General features: G+C 43.0%; 1 protein-coding gene across 3 annotated transcripts in view; it reads right to left on the bottom strand.

Annotated features, from left to right (window-relative positions):
• The window catches only part of PPP3CA (protein phosphatase 3 catalytic subunit alpha), a 212362-nt gene that overhangs the window by 108126 nt on the left and 84114 nt on the right, over positions 1–20122 (bottom strand). For all 3 annotated transcript variants that reach the window (XM_074148250.1, XM_074148248.1, XM_074148249.1), the window contains exon 2: positions 16721–16921. In XM_074148250.1, coding sequence (XP_074004351.1) covers positions 16721–16921 — 201 coding nt within the window. The remainder of the gene's footprint in view (positions 1–16720; positions 16922–20122) is intronic.

Here is a 20122-nt window from a genome sequence, read left to right as displayed (position 1 = left end):
AAATCCTTAACAATGGTTGCTTTATTGTACTTACAGAGCAACCTAGTCTCACTTCAACATTGGCTTACCATGCTAATCTCATTTCAAGTACAATTTTGGTGAAATGGCTATCACCTACCATAGGCTCTAATAATTAAATGCAGTTTAGAGACACACATTTTCTTATTTATTTAGAATCCAAAGACTATTTTCTCCCCAAAGGAGTTTTACCCTTTCAACTGGAGTTTCTGAGATTGTTTGGGGGAAAATTATCACTTAGTTTTAAGTATGTAGGCTGACCTCACAAACAGCTCTTAGGTCTACTTTGCTTTACTTTTAATTGTGTGTCTGCACTGAGGCTAGCTTTTCCCCCTCTTGCAGTCTGATAAGAGCCAAAGGAAACAAAGTGGAACAAAGAAGCAACATTAGCTTTCATAATTTATTGTTGTGGACAACTCTGACTATTGCCTGTGACAGAAAGCAAGCCAAGCAGAAAGAAAATGGAAGTGTTCTTGCACTGCCACTTCATCAAAGACTGAATTCATTAATTGATTTCTATGGCTGCCGGCAATGCCCCCAACCCATGCTGCCACCCTGCAGCTCTCGGGCTGTATGTGCAGAGGGCACCAAGCACAGAAGAGAACGTGCATGAAAGATGAGCTGAAACGTGTTGTGGGTTATCTTCTTTGGTGTTTCTTTTTTTCCTTTAAGGTTATAGATTAAAAATGATAATTTAAAGTTTTCTTTGTTAAACCAGATTAATAAAGAATAAATCTGACACAGTTCACTCAATTTTATCTCCTCGATTATTCGGAAAAAAAAATATTTTTTGTTCTGGCTGGATAAACTCCTGCAGTGAACTGTCACAAGCAGTTCATTTTGATTGCTGAATTCAACCTATTTTGGTTGAAGCTTGCATGAAGTTTGAATACTTTTTTGGTATTTTCCACTGGTCATGGTGGAATTTGGTGAAGAGGTAGATTTGGAGCAAGAAGGGGGAGTAAGAGTGACTGTCAAATATTCAACATGACAACTTTCAGAAGTAACATCTGAAAGCGATGCTGCATCATGATAGACCTAACAAGCCAGAAGGATTCTCCACAGCACCTTCCCTTGTGCTGAGCACCAGAAGGCTGCTTCTGATTCTTAGCCACAGGGTCTTAAATCGGAGCTTAGTCCATTGCCATTGTGTCCTTGGGTTGCCTGCTTTAAAGATTATGACACAGCTTCCTCAAAACACACTCACAAAAAGGAACAACGCTGACTTTAAACCAAGCAATCCACAAGGTCCAACACAACTGCTGAGCTCAAGGGATTATTTACGCGGCAAAGAAAGGGAATGATAAAACAGCATAGGACTTCGATTCCTATGAAAATTTAATTCTTGCTCAATCTTTGTCAGAGGATAAGAAGCAAGATCCTCCTCACTTATCAAAGGTATCTTCTCAGGAAGTAATTAGCATCCTGAGTGGTATCAATACATGAATTTCAACTAGATTTAGATGCCCACACCTAAGAGAAGAGAAAAGTAGAAGCCAACACAGTCGTTCTGGAGACAGCGTCAAGGAACAATTTGAAACTCACCATTTAATGATTTGATGCCCTAAAAAAGGCACACAATTATGCCTGGGTCAGAAGATGATGTTACGGCTTGACACACTTCCAGTACAAATCACATACACTATTGTCACAATCCCTTGCGACACTTCCCAAAAACTTTCTGAAATCAACTGCAGATTGAAAACATGCTCCTGTTCAGCACAATTAATCTTCACAATTGGTGCATTTATTTAGAGAGTATGGATTTTATAGAGTTTAAAGGCAATTTAAAAATATGATTTTTTTTAAAACTAATTAAAATATTTAGAACTATAGCAGGGTTTTTTTTTCATTTTAAAAGGCAGTATCTTCACAGATGATATTATAAACACTTTGAAATTGTTCTATAAATTTTTTATCTAGATAAACTGCAGAAAACCAAATAGAGAAAGTATCTGTCTCAGCTCTGGTAGTATTTTTTAGAATAATTAAAATGCTAATGAAAAAGCATCTAAAGGCAGGAAGAAGTAGAAGAACCACCCATCCCAGAATAACATCCTTCTGTAAGCATCACTTCCAACTTCTAATGCTCCCTGAGTTATGCTCTTCCTTAAATGATGACACGTAATGTTTATAATATTTCATAAGAACGAACCTGCTAGTTATTTCCTTTGCACTTGCCAGTGCTTCACAGTCAGGTTTTGGTGAAAAGTTAGACACACAAACGTAAAGCACAGATGAAGGCAAGAGGCGGCTGGTGCCAAAGCTGGACTCTGAACAACAGGAGCGCACATCTGTACAGTGATTCCCAAATCGGACGAATGCGGTGGTACCTCCAAAGGGCAACGATCAGCTGTCACAAAATGCTGTTTGTCTCTTTCTTGCTATTAGTCAGCCCCCTCACACTCCTCCAGTTCCTCTTCTTCTCTCCCATAGCTGTTCCCAGCTCGATTTCTACACTACGGCTGCTCTACAGCTGTTGCAGGTAAGGTGTGATTAAGATAGACTCAAACCCTCTCTTCCAGCCTCACCACACATATAAATCATGATCCTCTATTATTTCACACACACACACAAAGTGGGGAACACTAGTTTGTGCGTGACTGGTAGGTTTTTGTGCTGCAGTGGGGGAGCTGGAGGAGGCAAACATATGCTGGAATTTCCCTCTGCCTCCTTCTAGGTCTTACTCATTTCAGTAGCTCCCCCATCCAAAACAGGGGAGGAAGGAATGTGGGTGGCTGCAATTTCAGCAGTGATCCCACTGCATTCCCACACCCCTTGCCAATATAAATTACGACCTAAGATTAAGTTAAATTAACCTGAGGCCAGAATCAGAAGGAGGAATAACTAGGCAAAGGTAAGAGAACACAAAAGGCAAGAACAAAGGATCTCTTTCTTTCTAATGAGGATTACACAGTGCAAACATGAAGGTTATTTTCAAAAAAGAAGACAGGCGTCAAAGACCCAGAACTACTCAGTTCTAACTCAAGTTGTGCCATTGACTACATAATTGCAAAGCAAATTAAAAAATCTGATTTACAAGTTTTAAAAAAAAAAAAAAAAATCTTTGAAAAGCTACAATAAACACCCCTGCTATGACGTCCTATGTCTTCTTGGAATAGCCGAGAACAAATGCTAACCTGCTACACTGTGCCATCAGTATTTACATGATGAAGAAACACCCACACGCTAAATAAAAGATGGTAAGAACAAAGTCCTAAAGACTTAGGTATTTGCAAGCAGTTGGGTTTGTATTTTTGCTGGTGGTTATTTTGTAATCAATCTAATTTTTGTGCTGACTTGAAGACCAACACATATTTGATCTTCCATTTCACAGCATTGAATTGAACTCCATTATCTGAAGGGCATCTCAGATTCCACAATTTCACTTTGGCTTATGCGACTATGAATTTTGCACCAAAGCAAGTTAACTACAGATGGATTATTTATAAGAACAAGGGAGACGGTTGTAAAGATTATGGTCTGTAGTATCCACCGTCTTGGCAATAATGACAGATTTAAGCAGCTGCTCCTAGAAAACATCAGCTCTGCCAAAAAAGCTGAAGCACCTCAATTAAGCTACAAGATGGAATCACTTTGTTGTACCAGGGATGCAGACAGGCATATTTCAATCCAAATCTGGAAATGACAGAAGCATTTAGGGAAGGAATAGTTTAAAACAAAAAAATTGAACATATAGAGCCTTATATCTTCACCTTCTTTCGGAAGTCTCACTTCTTAAGCCACAAGTGATTTGATGTGTTATGAGTTCTCAATAAAGCATGCAAAATAGCTGGAGCAGTGTCAGTTTTAATCAGCAATCCAATTAAAGGATCCAATCAAGTTCACTTTAACTGTTCAACAGTATGTTTATATCATAAATTATTTTTAACTGGAATTTAACATGCAGGTTCTCTATATTTTAATAACATATTCAACAGTGATATATAACGGGAAATAACTGTTGCAACAGCAAACTGTGCTCATGCATACATTGAGAAAAGAATATATCTAACACAAATTCAGAAGATGATGGCAAATATTTCTTCATAAAGTTTGATTCATTTATTAAATCAGAGAATGCATCTGCCTTATACAGGCATGTAAAAAGAACTATCTTTTACTTTCAAGAAGGATTCAAGAGTGGATGGTGCTGTTGATACTTTCCCTTTCCTCCCCTTCTACAGCTTCAACCTGTTCTGTTGAAATGTCGTATTATTTGTGCAAACAAGATCGTGAATTGATATTAAGAAAGAAACAAGCCAAAGTTTATTTCAAACTTCCATTTAACTCATTGCAGCCAAAGTTCATTTTCCTATGATGAAGGAGAATTAACTGCAGGCAAGTTACTATGAGTATGAGAAGAGTTGGCTGAGGAGTGTCCGGTTCTCAGGTGTTACTGGTCCACACAGGGAATATACACCAGCATAACGCAGAAACTCACACTGATGTAGTTACACCAAGAACATTTGGGACTCCCATGCATTTTAAGGCTACAATGAATAAAACACCAGTATGTTTTCAGGATGACTAGCAATACAGTTAAAGCAGCTGAAAGGAGTTACTCATAACTGAAGGATACCACTACTTGCCTGAGATACAGAAAAAAGCGTCGTACTGTAATCAACACCCTGTTTGGAGGGCACACCCCATCACTTACCTATTCTTAGTATCACAAACAATATTAAAAGACGCTTTTTAAAGATAACTTCAATGAATGCATTATGGCAAAGAAGGGAGAAGAATAATTCTTCTGTTTAACACTTACCCTCAGAAGCAGCAGGCATCTAGACTTCAAACCAGTGTTAAAGCTTTTAGACTTAGGAGTCTGAAGACGCCAGTCACTCAGGATGAAGTTTTACAATTTGGTCACGTAAATGCTTTTTTCACAACACATAAATAAATATTTTAATTATAACAGTGTACTGGAAATTCAATAGTTTCCTCAACAGTAATCATAGTACATTAGCTTTGCAGTATAAATTAAATTACTTAAAACTTCTCTATTTCAAACAACTAAAATTGCTTTTACTGAAATGTTAATTTCAGACAAACTTTGATGTTGTGCTAATATAGATAGATCTTACAGCACTTGTAGGTTCCTAATAAGCAATCTTGTTTATTTTCCATGATGAAATTCTATCTTAAACTGCTTCAAAGGTAAAAATCAGAAAGAACTGTTTCAGTTTGACTCTCCAACTGCATCAGATCATTTACATGTGTGCTACAGTTCGACGCAATTTTAAACACTATTGCCTTTTTACTATAATGTGGGAATAAATCCTTGTACTAGCTTGCCTTAGCATTGATCAGTTTAGCTAGAAATTCTTGATGTTTACGAAGTTTTAAATTGCACAGCACTAGCAACCTACTAAAACTATTTTATGCTACCAAATGAGAGTAAGTGGGCAAAGGAAAAAATGTACATGGAACATGAGGAAACGTTCAGGCCCAGGAGACACTACCATGCCATGGAATAATCTACTCAGAGAACAGCTGGAAGCCTCAAAGATCATAAAGGCACGTGCTGGCAGGAAAGGGCTTTCCCTCTGTAGTTTTTTATGGACCTATAATGTACCAGAGGTTTTTGCAGGTCACCAGAGCTGCCACAGTTTTTCCCACACAGGCTATCTCCAGATGCCTACAACCTCTCCCCGCCCATCAACCTATAGTTCAAATTGCAAAAACTCTCAGGGTACTCACTATAATACAAACATCACAAGCAATTCAAGTATTTAAGTTGTATTTCCATGCTGCTGAGACATTCAACCAAGCCAATAGACTTTTTTACCCAAAGACACTACAATGAACCTGCAAGTGGGTGCGTTCCCCCTTAGCATGCACAAGGTTAGCACCTATATATCTACTGGAAATACATGCGCACCCTACCTTACATTATGTGATGCAAAGGGAATAGCAAGGAAGGCTCTGCGAGCAACACTGGCTTCCTTGCATCTACCACATCCGTAAACATAGGATCTGCAAAAACGAGGACTAGAAGAGGAAAACAAGGTGGCCAAGGAAAAGACCTGCAGAGACTGAGACACTTTACCTTTCTTTTTTAGAAAAGCTTCTACACTGCAACAATTAGCTTTTATTCTGTTTTCAGCCAGTGCTCACCTACCTTCACATACCAAGCTGCATGTACCAGGCATTTCAGAAAGCTTGGAACACAGGAGAGCAGTCAGGGTTTTCTCAATGAAGCATGTGAAGGTTTAGAACAAGTGCATATGCTTGTTCTACCTATTTTCCACTTTTTTCTAAATGAGGGACTGACAGATGCTGCCCCCTGTGCCGGCACATGGCCTGGCTATTGTCACCAGGCCAGAAACCATTGTCATTGCTACTGATGGTGGTGGCACCCACACAAATAGAATTGAGAACATCTGTACACAGGCAGCTGCCTTGGTAATGTTCTTACCAACATATGTGTTGGTAATGTTCATACGTTACATGTTAAATACCATATGCAAAAAAAGCACAGGCTTATAAATACGACTTAGGTTGTTGTGTTCTTTGTTTACTAGAGGAAACTCTTGTTAATAATGACGGGCAGAGACTAACCAAAATGAGCATACACCAAGTACACAAAAAGAGAGATGTCAAATGTTACAAGAAGGAACAGAGCACATGTTAATTACTTCTAAAATAGATATTAACAAGGAAAAAAGACTTACCTCAAAAACACCAACACACATCTCTTACAAGCTTATTCATTTTTTCAGCTATATGTGCAAGGGATATCATGCTTTTTTCATTCACAATTTGTAAATCTAACAATATCCTCAAGAAAAATAATCCAAAAGGTACAGGCAAAGACACATAACGATAGATATTAGACAAACACCACTTGAAGTTCTAGGTCTACCCTGTAGTTAAGTATCATAGAATCATAGAATCATAGAATGGCTAGAGTTGGAAAGGACCTTAAAGATCATCTAGTTCCAACCCCCCTGCCATGGGCAGGGACACCTCTCACTAGAGCAGGTTGCTTAAAGCCCCATCCAGCCTGGCCTTGAACACTTCCAGGGATGGGGCATCCACAACTTCCCTGGGCAACCTGTTCCAGTGCCTCACCACCCTCACTGTAAAGAATTTCTTCCTTATATCTAATCTAAATCTCTTCTCTTCCAATTTAAAACCATTGCCCCTTGTCCTGTCACCACTCTTCCTGACAAAGAGTCCCTCTTCAGCTCTTCTGTAGGCTCCCTTCAGGTATTGATAGGCTGTTATAAGGTCTCCCCGGAGCCTTCTCTTCTCCAGGCTGAACAACCCCAGCTCTCTCAGTCTGTCTTCATAGGAGAGGTGCTCCATCCCTCTGATCATCCTCGTGGCCCTCCGCTGGACCCGTTCCAACAGGTCCATGTCCTTTCTGTGTTGAGGACTCCAAAGCTGGACACAGTACTCCAGGAGGGGTCTCACGAGCGCAGAGTAGAGGGGCAGAATCACCTCGCGAGACCTGCTGGCCACACTTCTCCTGATGCAGCCCAGGACACGGTTGGCTCTCTGGGCTGCCAGTGCACACTGCCTGCTCATGTTGAGCTTCTCATCCATAAGCACTCCCAAGTCCTTCTCCTCGGGGCTGCTCTCCAGCCATTCTCCACCCAACTTGTATTTGTGCCTGGGGTTGCCACGTCCCAGGTGCAGGACCCTGCACTTGGCTTGGTTGAACTTCATGCAATTTGCACGAGCCCACCTCTCCAGCCTGTCTAGGTCCCTCTGGATGGCATCCCTTCCCTCCAGCGTGTCAACTGCGCCACCGAGCTTGGTGTCATCAGCAAACTTGCTGAGGGTGCACTCTATCCCACTGTCCATGTCACCGACAAAGATGTTAAACAGTACTGGTCCCAGTACCGACCCCTGCGGAACACCACTCGTTACTGGCCGCCACCTGGACATTGAGCCATTGATTGTAACCCTTTGGATGCGGCCATCCAGCCAGTTCCCTATCCACCGAGTGGTCCATCCATCGAATCCATGAGTTTCCAATTTTGAGACCAGGATGTCGTGCGGGACAGTGTCAAATGCTTTGCATAAGTCCAGGTAAATGACGTCAGTCGCTCTGCCCTTGTCTACCAAGTCTGTGGCAGTATCGTAAAAGGCCACCAAATTTGTCAGGCACGATTTGCCCTTGGTGAAGCCATGTTGGCTGTTTCCAATCACTTCTTTATTCTCCATGTGCCTTAGCAAGGATTTCAGGAGGATCTGCTCCATGATCTTGCCAGGCACAGAGGTGAGACTGACCGGCCTGTAGTTTCCCGGGTCTTCTTTGTTTCCTTTTTTGAATATTGGAGTTATGTTCCCTTTTTTCCAGTCAGTGGGAACTTCACCAGACTGCCACGATTTCTCAAATATGATGGAGAGGGGCTTAGCAACTTCGTCCGCCAGTTCTCTCAGGACCCGTGGATGGATTTCATCAGGTCCCATGGACTTATGCACCTTCAGGTTCTTTAAGAGGTCTCGAACCTCGTCTTCTTGTACTGTGGGTGCTTCTTCATTCCCAGAGCCCCTGTTCTTGCCCTCCGTGACTTGGGCAGTGTGGTTAGGGCCCTTGCCAGTGAAGACTGAGGCAAAGAAGTCATTCAGTAGCTCAGCCTTATCCACATCCTGGGTGACCAGGTCTCCCGTTTCCTTCCGGAGGGGACCCACAGCTTCCCTCGTCTTATTTTTATCCCTGATATATCTATAGAAGTTCTTCTTGTTATTTTTCACATCCCTGGCTAGATTTAGTTCTGCCTGGGCTTTCGCTTGCCTGATCAGGTTTCTGGTGACTCGGACAGCTTCTCTGTATTCTTCCCAGTCTACCTTTCCCTGCTTCCACCCTCTATAGGCCTCCTTTTTGGTCCTGAGTTTGTCCAGCAGTTCCTTGTTCATCCACGCCGGCCTACTGGCTATTTTGCCCGATTTCTTCTTTTTTGGGATGCACCTCTCCTGAGCTTGGAGGAGGCAATCCTTAAATACCACCCAGCTTTTTTGGGCCCCTCTCCCTTCCAGTTCTTTTTCCCACGCTACCTTACCAATCAGATCTCTCAGGAGATCAAAGTCTGCTCTTTTGAAGTCCAGGGTAGCCAGCTTGCTGCGCACCCTCCTTGCTGCCTTATGAATCTTGAATTCTATCATCTCATGGTCACTGCAGCCGAGGCTACCCTTGAACTTGACATTCCCGACCAGCCCCTCCTTGTTGGTGAGGACAAGGTCCAGCACTGCTCCTTTCCTCGTTGGTTCCTCTATTATTTGCAGAAGAAAGTTGTCGTCGACACATTCTAAGAACTTCCTGGATTTCCTGTGCTCTGCTGTGTTGTCCTTCCAACAGATGTCGGGGTGGTTGAAGTCCCCCATGAGGACCAGAGCGTGTGAGCGCGATGCTGCCCCTATCTGTTTGTAGAGGGCCACATCCTCGCTGTCACTTTGATCTGGTGGCCTGTAGCAGACTCCTACTGTAACATCACCTGCCCCCGTGCTCCCTTTAATCCTGACCCATAAGCTCTCTGTTTTGTCTTCATCCATCCCCAGGTGAAGCTCCATACATTCCAGCTGGTCCTTGACATAGAGGGCAACACCCCCTCCCCTTCTGCCCAGCCTGTCCTTCCTGAAGAGCTTGTAACCTTCCATTCGAACACTCCAGTCGTAAGAGCCATCCCACCACGTCTCGGTGATGCCAATAATGTCGTAGCCCTGGAGGCGTGCGCACATCTCTAACTCCTCTTGTTTGTTCCCCATGCTGCGTGCATTTGTGTAAAGGCACTTCAGCTGGGTGCCTAAAGGGGCCGACTTATTAGCTGAGATGGCAGGTTGAAGGCTCTCTTTGAGTTTTTTTCTTTTTCTTTTCTTTGAGTTTTTTTCTGCTCAACCTACGCTTAACCCCCTCCCCCTTCGATCCTAGTTTAAAGCCCTTTCAACAAGCCCCGCCAACTCACTTGCCAGTATCTTTCTCCCCTTCTGAGACAGGTGTACTCCATCTGTTGCTATCCGACTCGGTGCCATATAAAATTCCCTGAGTTCAGAATACCCAAAATTTCGGTGATGGCACCAGTTTCTGAGCCACTTGTTTATCGCAGTTGCCTTTTTATTTCTTTCAGGATTTCCTCCTGCAACTAAGGGTATCGCTGAAAAAATTACCTGTGCCCCTGATCCCTCAACCAGTTTTCCCAGTGTCTTAAAGTCCTTTATGATTGTTTTTAATTTCCTGGATGTATTATATACATCATCACTGCCTACCTGAAAAACTACAAGGGGGTAATAGTCGGAAGGGTTGACTAGAGCAGGAACTTTGTCCAACACGTCCCTGACCCGTGCCCCAGGGAGGCAGCAGACTTCCCTGTGAAGCGGGTCAGGACGGCATATTGGTCCCTCTGCCCCCTTCAATAGAGAGTCACCCACAACGATGACCCTTCTGCTTTTCCTTCTTGAACTAGTTGTGATGCCAGGTTTGCGGCGACGTGGTCTTTCTGGCACATCCTGCCTAGTTGTACCATCCTCCTCTCCAACAGTCAATTCCTCCTGCAGGATTCCATACCGGTTCTGCAGGGGTAACTGGGGAGGTGGGAGAGGCAGGGAGGGGATTCGCCTGCTTCGCCGACTAGGGACCTGTTTCCATTCCCCCTCTTCTCTGAGATCCCCTTCTACTGTCGGGCGAGAGATGGGGAGAGGGTCCTCTGGCTTGTGTGGGGCCTCAACATGTTCTTTTATTTTCAGGGAGTGGGCCCACCAGTCAATCTCCCTCTCACATTCCCTGATACTCCTCAACCTTTCCACTTCCTCCTTCAGCTCAACCACCAGGCCGAGGAGGTCATTCACCTGTTCACATCTGACACAGGTGTCATCACCACTACCCTCCATGGCAAGGGCCAGGCCTCGGCACTCCCTGCAGCCCGAGGCCTGGACACCCACGTGTTTGCATGGGGCCTCTGTCTGGGTGCCCACAGCTTTCTTGGCAATAGCCAAGAAGGCAGGGGACTTGAAGTCTCTTAGTTCAGGCTCTGCTCAAGTATGTCATTTAAGGAGGTATACATTAAGATCACAGAAAAATTAAGGCAGAAAGGTCATCTAGCGAAACCTGTGCTGCTCCAAACAGGGCCAACTTCAATATCAGATCTGACTTCAAAGCTGGAATTGGCTGTTGTCATCAACTACTTTGCTATTGAAATCAAATTCTGCAGTATGACCTTTGGGTTCTTAGATTTTAATCCCAGCTCCTCCAGATTAATAATGCTATTTAACCTCTTGTAGCTGGCAATTTTTGCAAATGTTAGAAAACAACAATTTATCATGTTCCAAAAGTGCAGGATTGGTTGCTTTGAAAAGACCAGTGAACTGAGGCCCATTAATGTCAATAAATCATATACCTAGTAATTAAAGTGCACACCACAAATGTTGACGAAAAAAAGAACTCCATATTTAGGATGTGACAGAATTAAGGTTTCAAGTACAACCTCTCTTGCATATGCATTATGCTACAAATTCCTTAATTATATAGTCATTTTCTGCTCTCTTCCATGCAGTGGACAGAATGAACCATATTCACGCAGTGAGCAGCTTTGAAGTTGTGTTCTCTTCACTTGTATGAAATATGCTTTAGGCAGAAAACTTCTATGAACCTTACTCTGAAGGCAGCATGATCAGCATGTTCACATACTTTTAAAGCCACCCAGTACAGCAGTATCTCATCACTTCAAAAGACATGTGTGAATTGCTGTCTTCAAAACACAGGTGAGCTAAAATGTCCATTTTACAGACCTGCGGCCAAGCAAGGCAACATTGCCACCAAAGGCTTTACCTAAATTTGTTTTTCACATTCAAAAACTCAAACAACTTGTTGATGATCTTAAAAGGTCCCTTTCAACCCTAACCACTCTATGATTCTATTTTATAGATAATTCTATAGTAGAGAGGTATACACATATACACACAGAGAGTTACCCATGCACTGAAGTCAAAGGGACACATGACATGCAGTTAAGAGTGTTCAGTACTTAAGAATAGCAGATTTTAGATCTGGAAGTGAGGGCCCATAAAAACAAGCAGGTAATTAGTCATTCATCATGCAAAGGGTAGCGTACATCACTTGTCCAGAACTGTTCTGTATAGTAATGAACTTATATAATAAGGCCACATAAAGCTACTCAAGCAATTTGAAATCTGGCGTTCCCAACTGTTCTTTGGAGTGTGACTTCAGTAAATATTGCCATCAGGGAGGTTCAGAGATACACTTCCTTAGCCTTCTAGAAAAAAACAATTTAAAATGAGCCAATTTATCCATGTGTCATTATACTGTTATGAACATAAAACAGAACTGGAAATTCTAAGGCTGCCATAGAGACATCTTTCCTCTGAACAATGAACAGCTGTAGTCTAGTGGTAGATCAGTCTCATTAATCCCACAAGCTTAAGATGAAGACCACATGCCTCCAAAAGAAGAAGGTATAGATGAAGAAGTTGGGAACAATCCATCTGTGGAAGGTGGCTCCCTGTACCCTTGCCCATTCTCTGGTGGGTGAAGGCTGGCATGGACATTCCCCATGGTGCTGCAAGCAACTGGAAAGCATCTTGGTAGCCCAGGGTGCCTGGCTTGCTTCTTCCCCACACAGGAAACCCAGATGACCCCAAAACCCTTGTGCCAGTGCCTCACTTCTACCAGTCACGAGACAGGTCTGTACTGGTCTGAAGGACCATGGAGGACTGGATTGAATGACAAGAACGGGTCCAGCGGAGGGCTACGAAGATGATCAGAGGGCTGGAGCACCTCCCCTATGAAGACAGGCTGAGAGAGCTGGGGTTGGTCAGCCTGGAGAAGAGAAGGCTCTGGGGAGACCTCATAGCAGCCTTCCAATATCTGAAGGGAGCCTATAGGAGAGCTGGAGAGGGACTCTTTGTCAGGAGATGTAGTGACAGGACAAGGGGTAATGGTTTTAAATTGGAAGAGGGGAGATTTAGATTAGATATTAGGAGGAAATTCTTTTCTGTGAGGGTGGTGAGGCACTGGAACAGGTTGCCCAGGGAAGTTGTGGATGCCCCATCCCTGGAAGTGCTCAAGGCCAGGCTGGAATGGTGCTTTGAGCAACCTGGTCTAGTGGAGGTGTCCCTGCCCATGGCAGGGGCGTTGGAACTAGGTGATCTTTAAGGTTCCTTCCAACTCTAACCATTCTATGATTCTATGATTCTACGGTAACTTCTTCTATCACAGCTGCCACTCTGCAGCCAGGCCCACTCCACCATGTGCCGCTTCACCTCCCAGACTGGGTGCCATGCCCAGCTAGCCCCCAAAACCTCTTGTTCATCTTCCTACTTCCTACATCTTCCTTGACTCAGCCTCTTGGCCATTTCCTTGTCTCCCAAGCTTTTCACCTCTATCTCATATTCTTGTCTTCAACTGAAGTGGCCAGTCTCAACTAGCTCCTTGTCTTCTGTTGAGCAGCCCCTATCACCACTTTTCACCCCTACTTTCAGCCTCCCCCCTCAATACACTCACTTTTTTGGACCCAATTCTCTCCATCCTTCCCAAGTCAAGACAAAGTTACCTCAACACTTCCCAGATGCAAGAGGAGTCCTGATGGCAGGGGACTTGAAGTCTCTTAGTTCAGGCTCTGCTCAAATTTATACCCAGTGAACAGCAGCCCCGTGTAACAACTGCAGGAACGGTTCGCCTTGGTTGTAAACCAAAGCTGTAGCGAACTATGCATGCACGTACGTATGTATGTGGCAAACTATGAGAATTTGAGCTAAGGTCACAACGAATTCATCAGCAATGCTTCAAAAGGCTTATAACCTTGCCAAATTTGAAAACAAAATGTATTCGCTCAAAATGACAATCGCATCGGTGCTTCCAGCTAACCACAGAGTAAGTTTTATATACAAATGTAAAATTACAGATTGTGCATGCCACATTAAGCCTCTTTGAATGCCTCCCCCCATTATACAAATCATCTTCTCCCTCAAATCCAGGTCTTCTACATACCCACTTTATTTCACATGACTTTGCTTATAAACAGAACTGATATTTTTTTCAGAGGACAATTATTTCACCCCTTAAAATAAACAAAAGATAAATTTCAAACTGAGGGATGGATGCACACGGCTTTAAGAAAAACTTTTCATGTTCGTTAACATTTATCAAGTATTTGACGGTACTAATCCACAGTGCTCCTACTTCAACAGTTACGCTCTTCTATCTCTCTTCTTTTTGATGATCACCATCTCATTAACCAGCTACAGGGATATGTTTCTAAAAGATGAATGCATCTCCCACAAACATCCCATATTAATGATTTATGACTGTCACTCTTCAACAAGCCTGCTTGCCATGTCTAAAATTTAAAATTTATTTTCTTCTCCACCCTATCAGTGGTCTATTTGTTATTCCATATGTTTGAAAAAAAGCTGTCCTACACTCCACAGTTATTTCTTGATTGCTCGTATACCTTGCACTTCTACCACATCACCGGTCAATTGATACTCTCTTTATCCAGTCACCTGCTGTCATACCACCCATCCAAAGAAAATTATCAGGCCCCACAACAACATGCCTCACAAGCTTTCCCAACCTCCCCCTCACAATTTATTTTTTTCCTTCTTTTGATGATCGCTTTCATAACTCCAGCTTTCATGTTAGTTCATACAGAACATTAGCACTTCTCAGCTACCCCACTAACAAGCATTAAGAGCCCAGCTTTCCTACGCTAGCTTAAAAGAGAGTAGCTACCAGCCACCCTGAAGAAAGCTGCAGTATCACAATCACTACGTGAGAATAATTTCAAAAGCAGGAACAAAGCAAGATGTAGGTTCAACCAAAAAAAAATAATCAAAGACTTCAAGTTATACCAGTGTTATAGAATGAGGTAATCTTCAGGAGATTAATCTCCAAAATATAATTCAGAATGATTCCGATACCTTCAAAAGCATTTAAGAAATAATTTTTAAAGAAAAAAATTAAAAAGAGAGAGAGAACATTAAACATGGACTTATGGAAATCAGTCAGGACACAACACAGCAGACCCGTCCTCCTAAAGGCCACATCTCTCAATGGCAGTATTTCTGCATGCCTGCCACTCAGTTATGGACAACAGTACTGCACCTCTGCAATGTCTTCCATTTATCCTGAAGTGTCAAAGAAAGTATCTGTAGAACTTTATTCTCAGTCTACTCGGGGGATCCTTTTATTTGTCTGATTTCCTTCATTCATTCATGAGCTGCAACATGATTGACATCTTTTCCATCAGAATTGTACGGCAGTATGACAAGCTAATTATTACATAAAAGATGATACACAATACCTCTTCTGGTCAAGCTACAATCCCCTATTTGGATGTCATTTTTAAAACTACAAGCTTTAATAATTTGTGCATCATTCTAGTCCAGACACTATGCTCTTCAGTTTCAGAGGTTTCCTGAAAATTAAGATTTTGCTGCTTCTGTGTGTAGTTTTTGGAGAATGCAACCATTACTGATAATAAAGACTGCTAACCCTTATTCTGCAGCAGATGAACCTATTTCTTTTACTTTTGTCAAGGCTCTCCAAAAGCAAAAGTGACAAAAGGATCTGCCTTCTTAAACCAAGTTTTATAGTTTTGTTTCACAGTTTAAGCTGGATGGAAATAGTTATCTTTTGCCCCACAGCTAACTTTCTATGCCACAGATCAATTTCTTGCCAAAAAATGCATTCATATCTGATAACAACAACAAAACAGGGGAGGAGGCACATGAGAGCAAGCAAATGCATTCATAAGTTCAGAATGCAGTTGGAGGCAGGAGACAATTAAAGAAGGAAATTCAAAGTATAAGGCATTTCCTGAGTATTAATGAACGGGTTGGTAGTGTTTGATAGGGGCAGGATGGGTTCTGCAATCAGCACAATTCATTAATCCCCCAGGCAACACAAACTGGGATTCTCCTTTTTTTTTTTTTTCCCTTTTTGCTGCTCTCATTATTTTCTTTAACATTTAATTAAAGTTTCCATTTACTCTGACACCATTGTTCCTTCAGAGCCCAACACTGTCTGTATGTCTGCACAGTGCTACTATGGTAAGTGACACCTATAAAATTATGGAATTAATACCTGTTGCAAAAAGCCAGATAACTTTTCAAGTTTAAGAAAGTTCTCCTAATCTCCTAACCCTTCCAATATCTGAAGGGAGCCTACAGGAGAGCCGGAGAGGGACTCTTTGTCAGGAAGTGTAGTGACAGGACGAGGGGTAACGGTTTTAAATTGGAAGAGGAGAGATTTAGATTAGATACCAGAAAGAAATTCTTTACTGTGAGGGTGGTGAGACACTGGAATAGGTTGCCTGGAGAAGCTGTGGATGCCCCATCCCTGGAGGTGATCAAGGCCAGGCTGGAGGGGACTTTGAGCAACCTGCTCTAGTGGGAGGTGTCCCTGCCCATGGCAGGGGGGTTGGAACTGGATGATCTTTAAGGTCCCTTCCAACTCTAACCATTCTATGATTCTATAATCTTCTGAAGACTAAAAACATCCTCTGTCTTAGAAACAGAAAGGGCTCAGAGATGTGATACTTTCCCCTAATTTACAAGCTGCTTGATGGCCTCCATTACCCTAGTGGTAGCAGATAAAGAGAGAATCGGGTGTTGGAAAGAACAAATGGTTTTCAAGCTGCCTTTCAGCTCCTCAGGAAGCCACATACAAACATGCATTACTTAACACGTCCTAAACCAGCAACCACCCTCTCCATCATCATAACTCCATACTAACCTGTGACTGGGGCATCTATGTCCAGCAAATTTTTTTCCTGGCGGAGAATTGAAGCTCCCTCTGTTATTATTCTCAAAGCAACGCTCTCTTCCAGTCTCCCTTCTTTCATAAGGTGTGCCTTTAAGATATCCACACGGGGTTTTCCATCATTATCAAACACTTCCTTCGCTGTGAGACGGTGACTTGGAGGAAATGGGACAGCTGAGTGGAAAAAAACCAAAAATATCTGGTCATTTTTTACAGTAAAGCTTCTCTTGCTGATGATGACACATTTCAAAAGACATCTCTGCTGCAAAACAGTGTTATCATGAGTTTTCTACTGCTCCTTATTATTTGTGGTTGAAAATGTACATAGATTATCAAAGATACCATTAAAGCGCGTGTATTCTGCAGGCAACGCTATTCAGGCATGGAAGAACAACTAATTCATGCTTATGAAAAATGAGAGGAAGATTTAGGCCATATTTACAGGTAGATACATTCAAACAAGCCCCCCCAAAGGCATGGGAATATCAAGGAAAGAAGGGAATGGAGCTTAAACTGCTTTGGTAGCACTAGAAAACATTGATATAATGCTCTCCTCCATTAAGAGCGTAAAATGCACAAACAAGTGCAATATTTAATTTCTGTGCATGGACAAGCATACATACGCTCCAATTAAAATGGTAAAATCCAAGACAGACCTCGCTCTAACGACTCGGATTAGGGGGATGGAAGATGTCTTCCCCGCATAAGTGATAGTTAGCTACACAAGATACATTCGAAGCCCATCAGAGCGTGCCTGAGTGCCAAAACAGACCACTACAGCCAAGGCAGGGCAGAGGATGTACCAGACTGCCGTTGGAAATAAATTAATAAATAGGCGGGTTGCCCTAGCAACGTGGCGGCGACTAGCGAGCCGCGTCCTGCCCTCACGTAAGGTCTGAGGCAAACCTTCAGACGCTCCCGCTCCTGCTCTCCTGGAGCCAGCTGGAGCGAGAAGGCTCGGAGGTGACGCTGTCAGCTGCCAGCATGAGGCTGGAGCATTATCCCAGCTTAACCCCCTTTTCCCTCGCGGTTCAATCGGAGCGGCATAAGGCACCGCCCTGCCTCGTCAGCCCCAGGGGTAATTAACGATACCGATCCCTGCCACGGCTGCGGGAGGGTCGGGTTATTGGGGAGCTCCGAGCGGGGAGAGGAGGTGGCCGCAGGGCTGGTCTCGGCTGGCTGCATCCACAGTGCGACCCCGTCCCTGCCAAAGGGCCCCGTCTCCCACAGAGCATCTTACTGGCAGCTCTGCTACACCAGGAGATGCGAAACCCTAACGAGGTGGATCAGCGGGACCCGCTAGCTTCAACCTTCTTCTCATTTCACCATCAGTGTACTTCAGAAACAGCCCACAAATCACACACACCATTTTAAGCCCAAGCCAAGAACTCTTCACTTGCACTACCAGAAGCACCAGAGCAGATAATAAACAATTTCACTTTGTGCCGTTATTTTCCACAGATATTTTAACTGCAAACATCTTCAGAAAATGCTCTCTTTTTTTTTTTTTTTCCTCAGTTTTTTTTTTTCCTCTTTGCTACCCTAGCTCCAGTAGTCCATTCACTGAAATACCCCAGTGTGGACTAATGAATGTGCATCTTCGCAATGTACTGCAGCCCGAGTGCTCTCGGACAAAAGGGGGAGAAGGTGAAAGTTTCACCAAATTTCACTGAATTTTCACTGAATTTTTTAGAGTTAGAAGGGACCATAAAGATCATCTGGTCCAACTCCCCTGCCGAAGCAGGATTGCCCAGAGCATGTCAGAGCATGTTACTCAGGACTGCATCCAGGTGGGTCCTGAAAATCTCCAGACTCCACAACCTCCCTGGGCAGCCTGTTCCAGGGCTCTGTCACCCTCACCGGAAAGAAGTTTCTTCTCATATTTGAGTGGAACCTCCTATGTTCCAGCTTGTGCCCGTTGCCCCTCGTCCTCTCGCTGGCAACCACTGAAAAGAGTCTGGCTCCCTCCTCCTTCAACCCACCCTTCAGATACTTATAAGCATTGATAAGGTCTCCCCTCAGCCTTCTCTTCTCCAGGCTAAAGAGTCCCAGCTCTCTCAGCCTTTCTTCATAAGGGAGATGCTCCAATCCTTGAATCATCCTTGACAAAGGATGATTTAAAACCATAAACTTGAAAGTTTATGACATCCTTGACACCACTGGGATTCTCCTGAAGCAATGACACCTACAGCCAACAACGAAGTTAAAACACAGCTCTCGGCTCTGGCAAGCCCTGCCACAGACCCACGATGACCTTCTCACTCAATGAACAAGAACTCCTGGACTGCTTTAAATTAGTTTGTTTTGAATGGTACTTCTATGATAGGCTGTTAAAGACCAAAACCCAACCTCGCCCCGCTTTTCACAGCTACTGCAGTTAAGCTTGTCCCATGACACTCACAAAAATGAGGTTATATGCTTTGCCAGTCTTTCACATATATCTGCAGCAGACCCTCAGAAGCAAGACAGCTATACACATGAGCTATAAAGAATTCATTATGCAACACAGAAAAAGAATAATCATTGCAAGAAAAAGGAAGGGGAATGAGAACTCAGCAGTTCTACAAGCTTCCATCCTCCTCCTGCAAAAAAACCACCAAACCCAAAACCCCAGAAGGCTGGCTAGTCCTAACAATCCTGCGTTTCCTGCATGGAGGAAAGAGGAGAGGGAAAAGTAGTTAATTATCTACGATCAGTTTGGCTGGAAGAAGCACGTATCATTAGCTTGCATTCCTTTGCAAGACAACCACCTCTGTTCTTCCCCAAAGGTATCATGGTGCAAAACCCTACGCAGCAAACTATTACTTTGAGGTAACTAGCATATGTGCATGTACGCTGAAAGGAGATTTCTACATTTATAAAGATAGAACAAAACAGACAAGGAAGCAAGCAAACAAAAGCTATGAAATGTTACCTACTGATTAAGAGAAAAATACAGCGTACACTGCAGCACTGCAAAATCTCTGCAGGCAAATTTCTAACTAACATGTACCAGTGGCTAATTAAAGAAAAAATGATACTGTTCCAATAGCAGATGATTAATGATTAATTAGCAAAAACATGAGCGACTGAATAGAACACAAATTACATCTTCCATTATGAGAATATTAATTTTGTGTGTACACATACACAGAGCTTCCACAGAAGAACAATGTAAGAAATGGTCATGTTCACGTGGAAGTCAAACACCGTCCTTTACTGGCATCACCCACAAATACCTGGATCAACCTAAATCCGATCAACCTAAATCCTTTTATAAATATAGCAAACATCTAATTTCTATTGCTTTATATAAATAACACCGTTACCATCTGCATACACAGGTATCCATCAGGTTCTCCGTACTTGCTTTCTTTTTCCACTTTAAACCTATGC

This window comes from Numenius arquata, chromosome 5, assembly GCF_964106895.1.
Source record: "Numenius arquata chromosome 5, bNumArq3.hap1.1, whole genome shotgun sequence".
Taxonomy (NCBI): domain Eukaryota; kingdom Metazoa; phylum Chordata; class Aves; order Charadriiformes; family Scolopacidae; genus Numenius; species Numenius arquata.
This window is presented reverse-complemented; position numbering and strand designations above follow the sequence as displayed.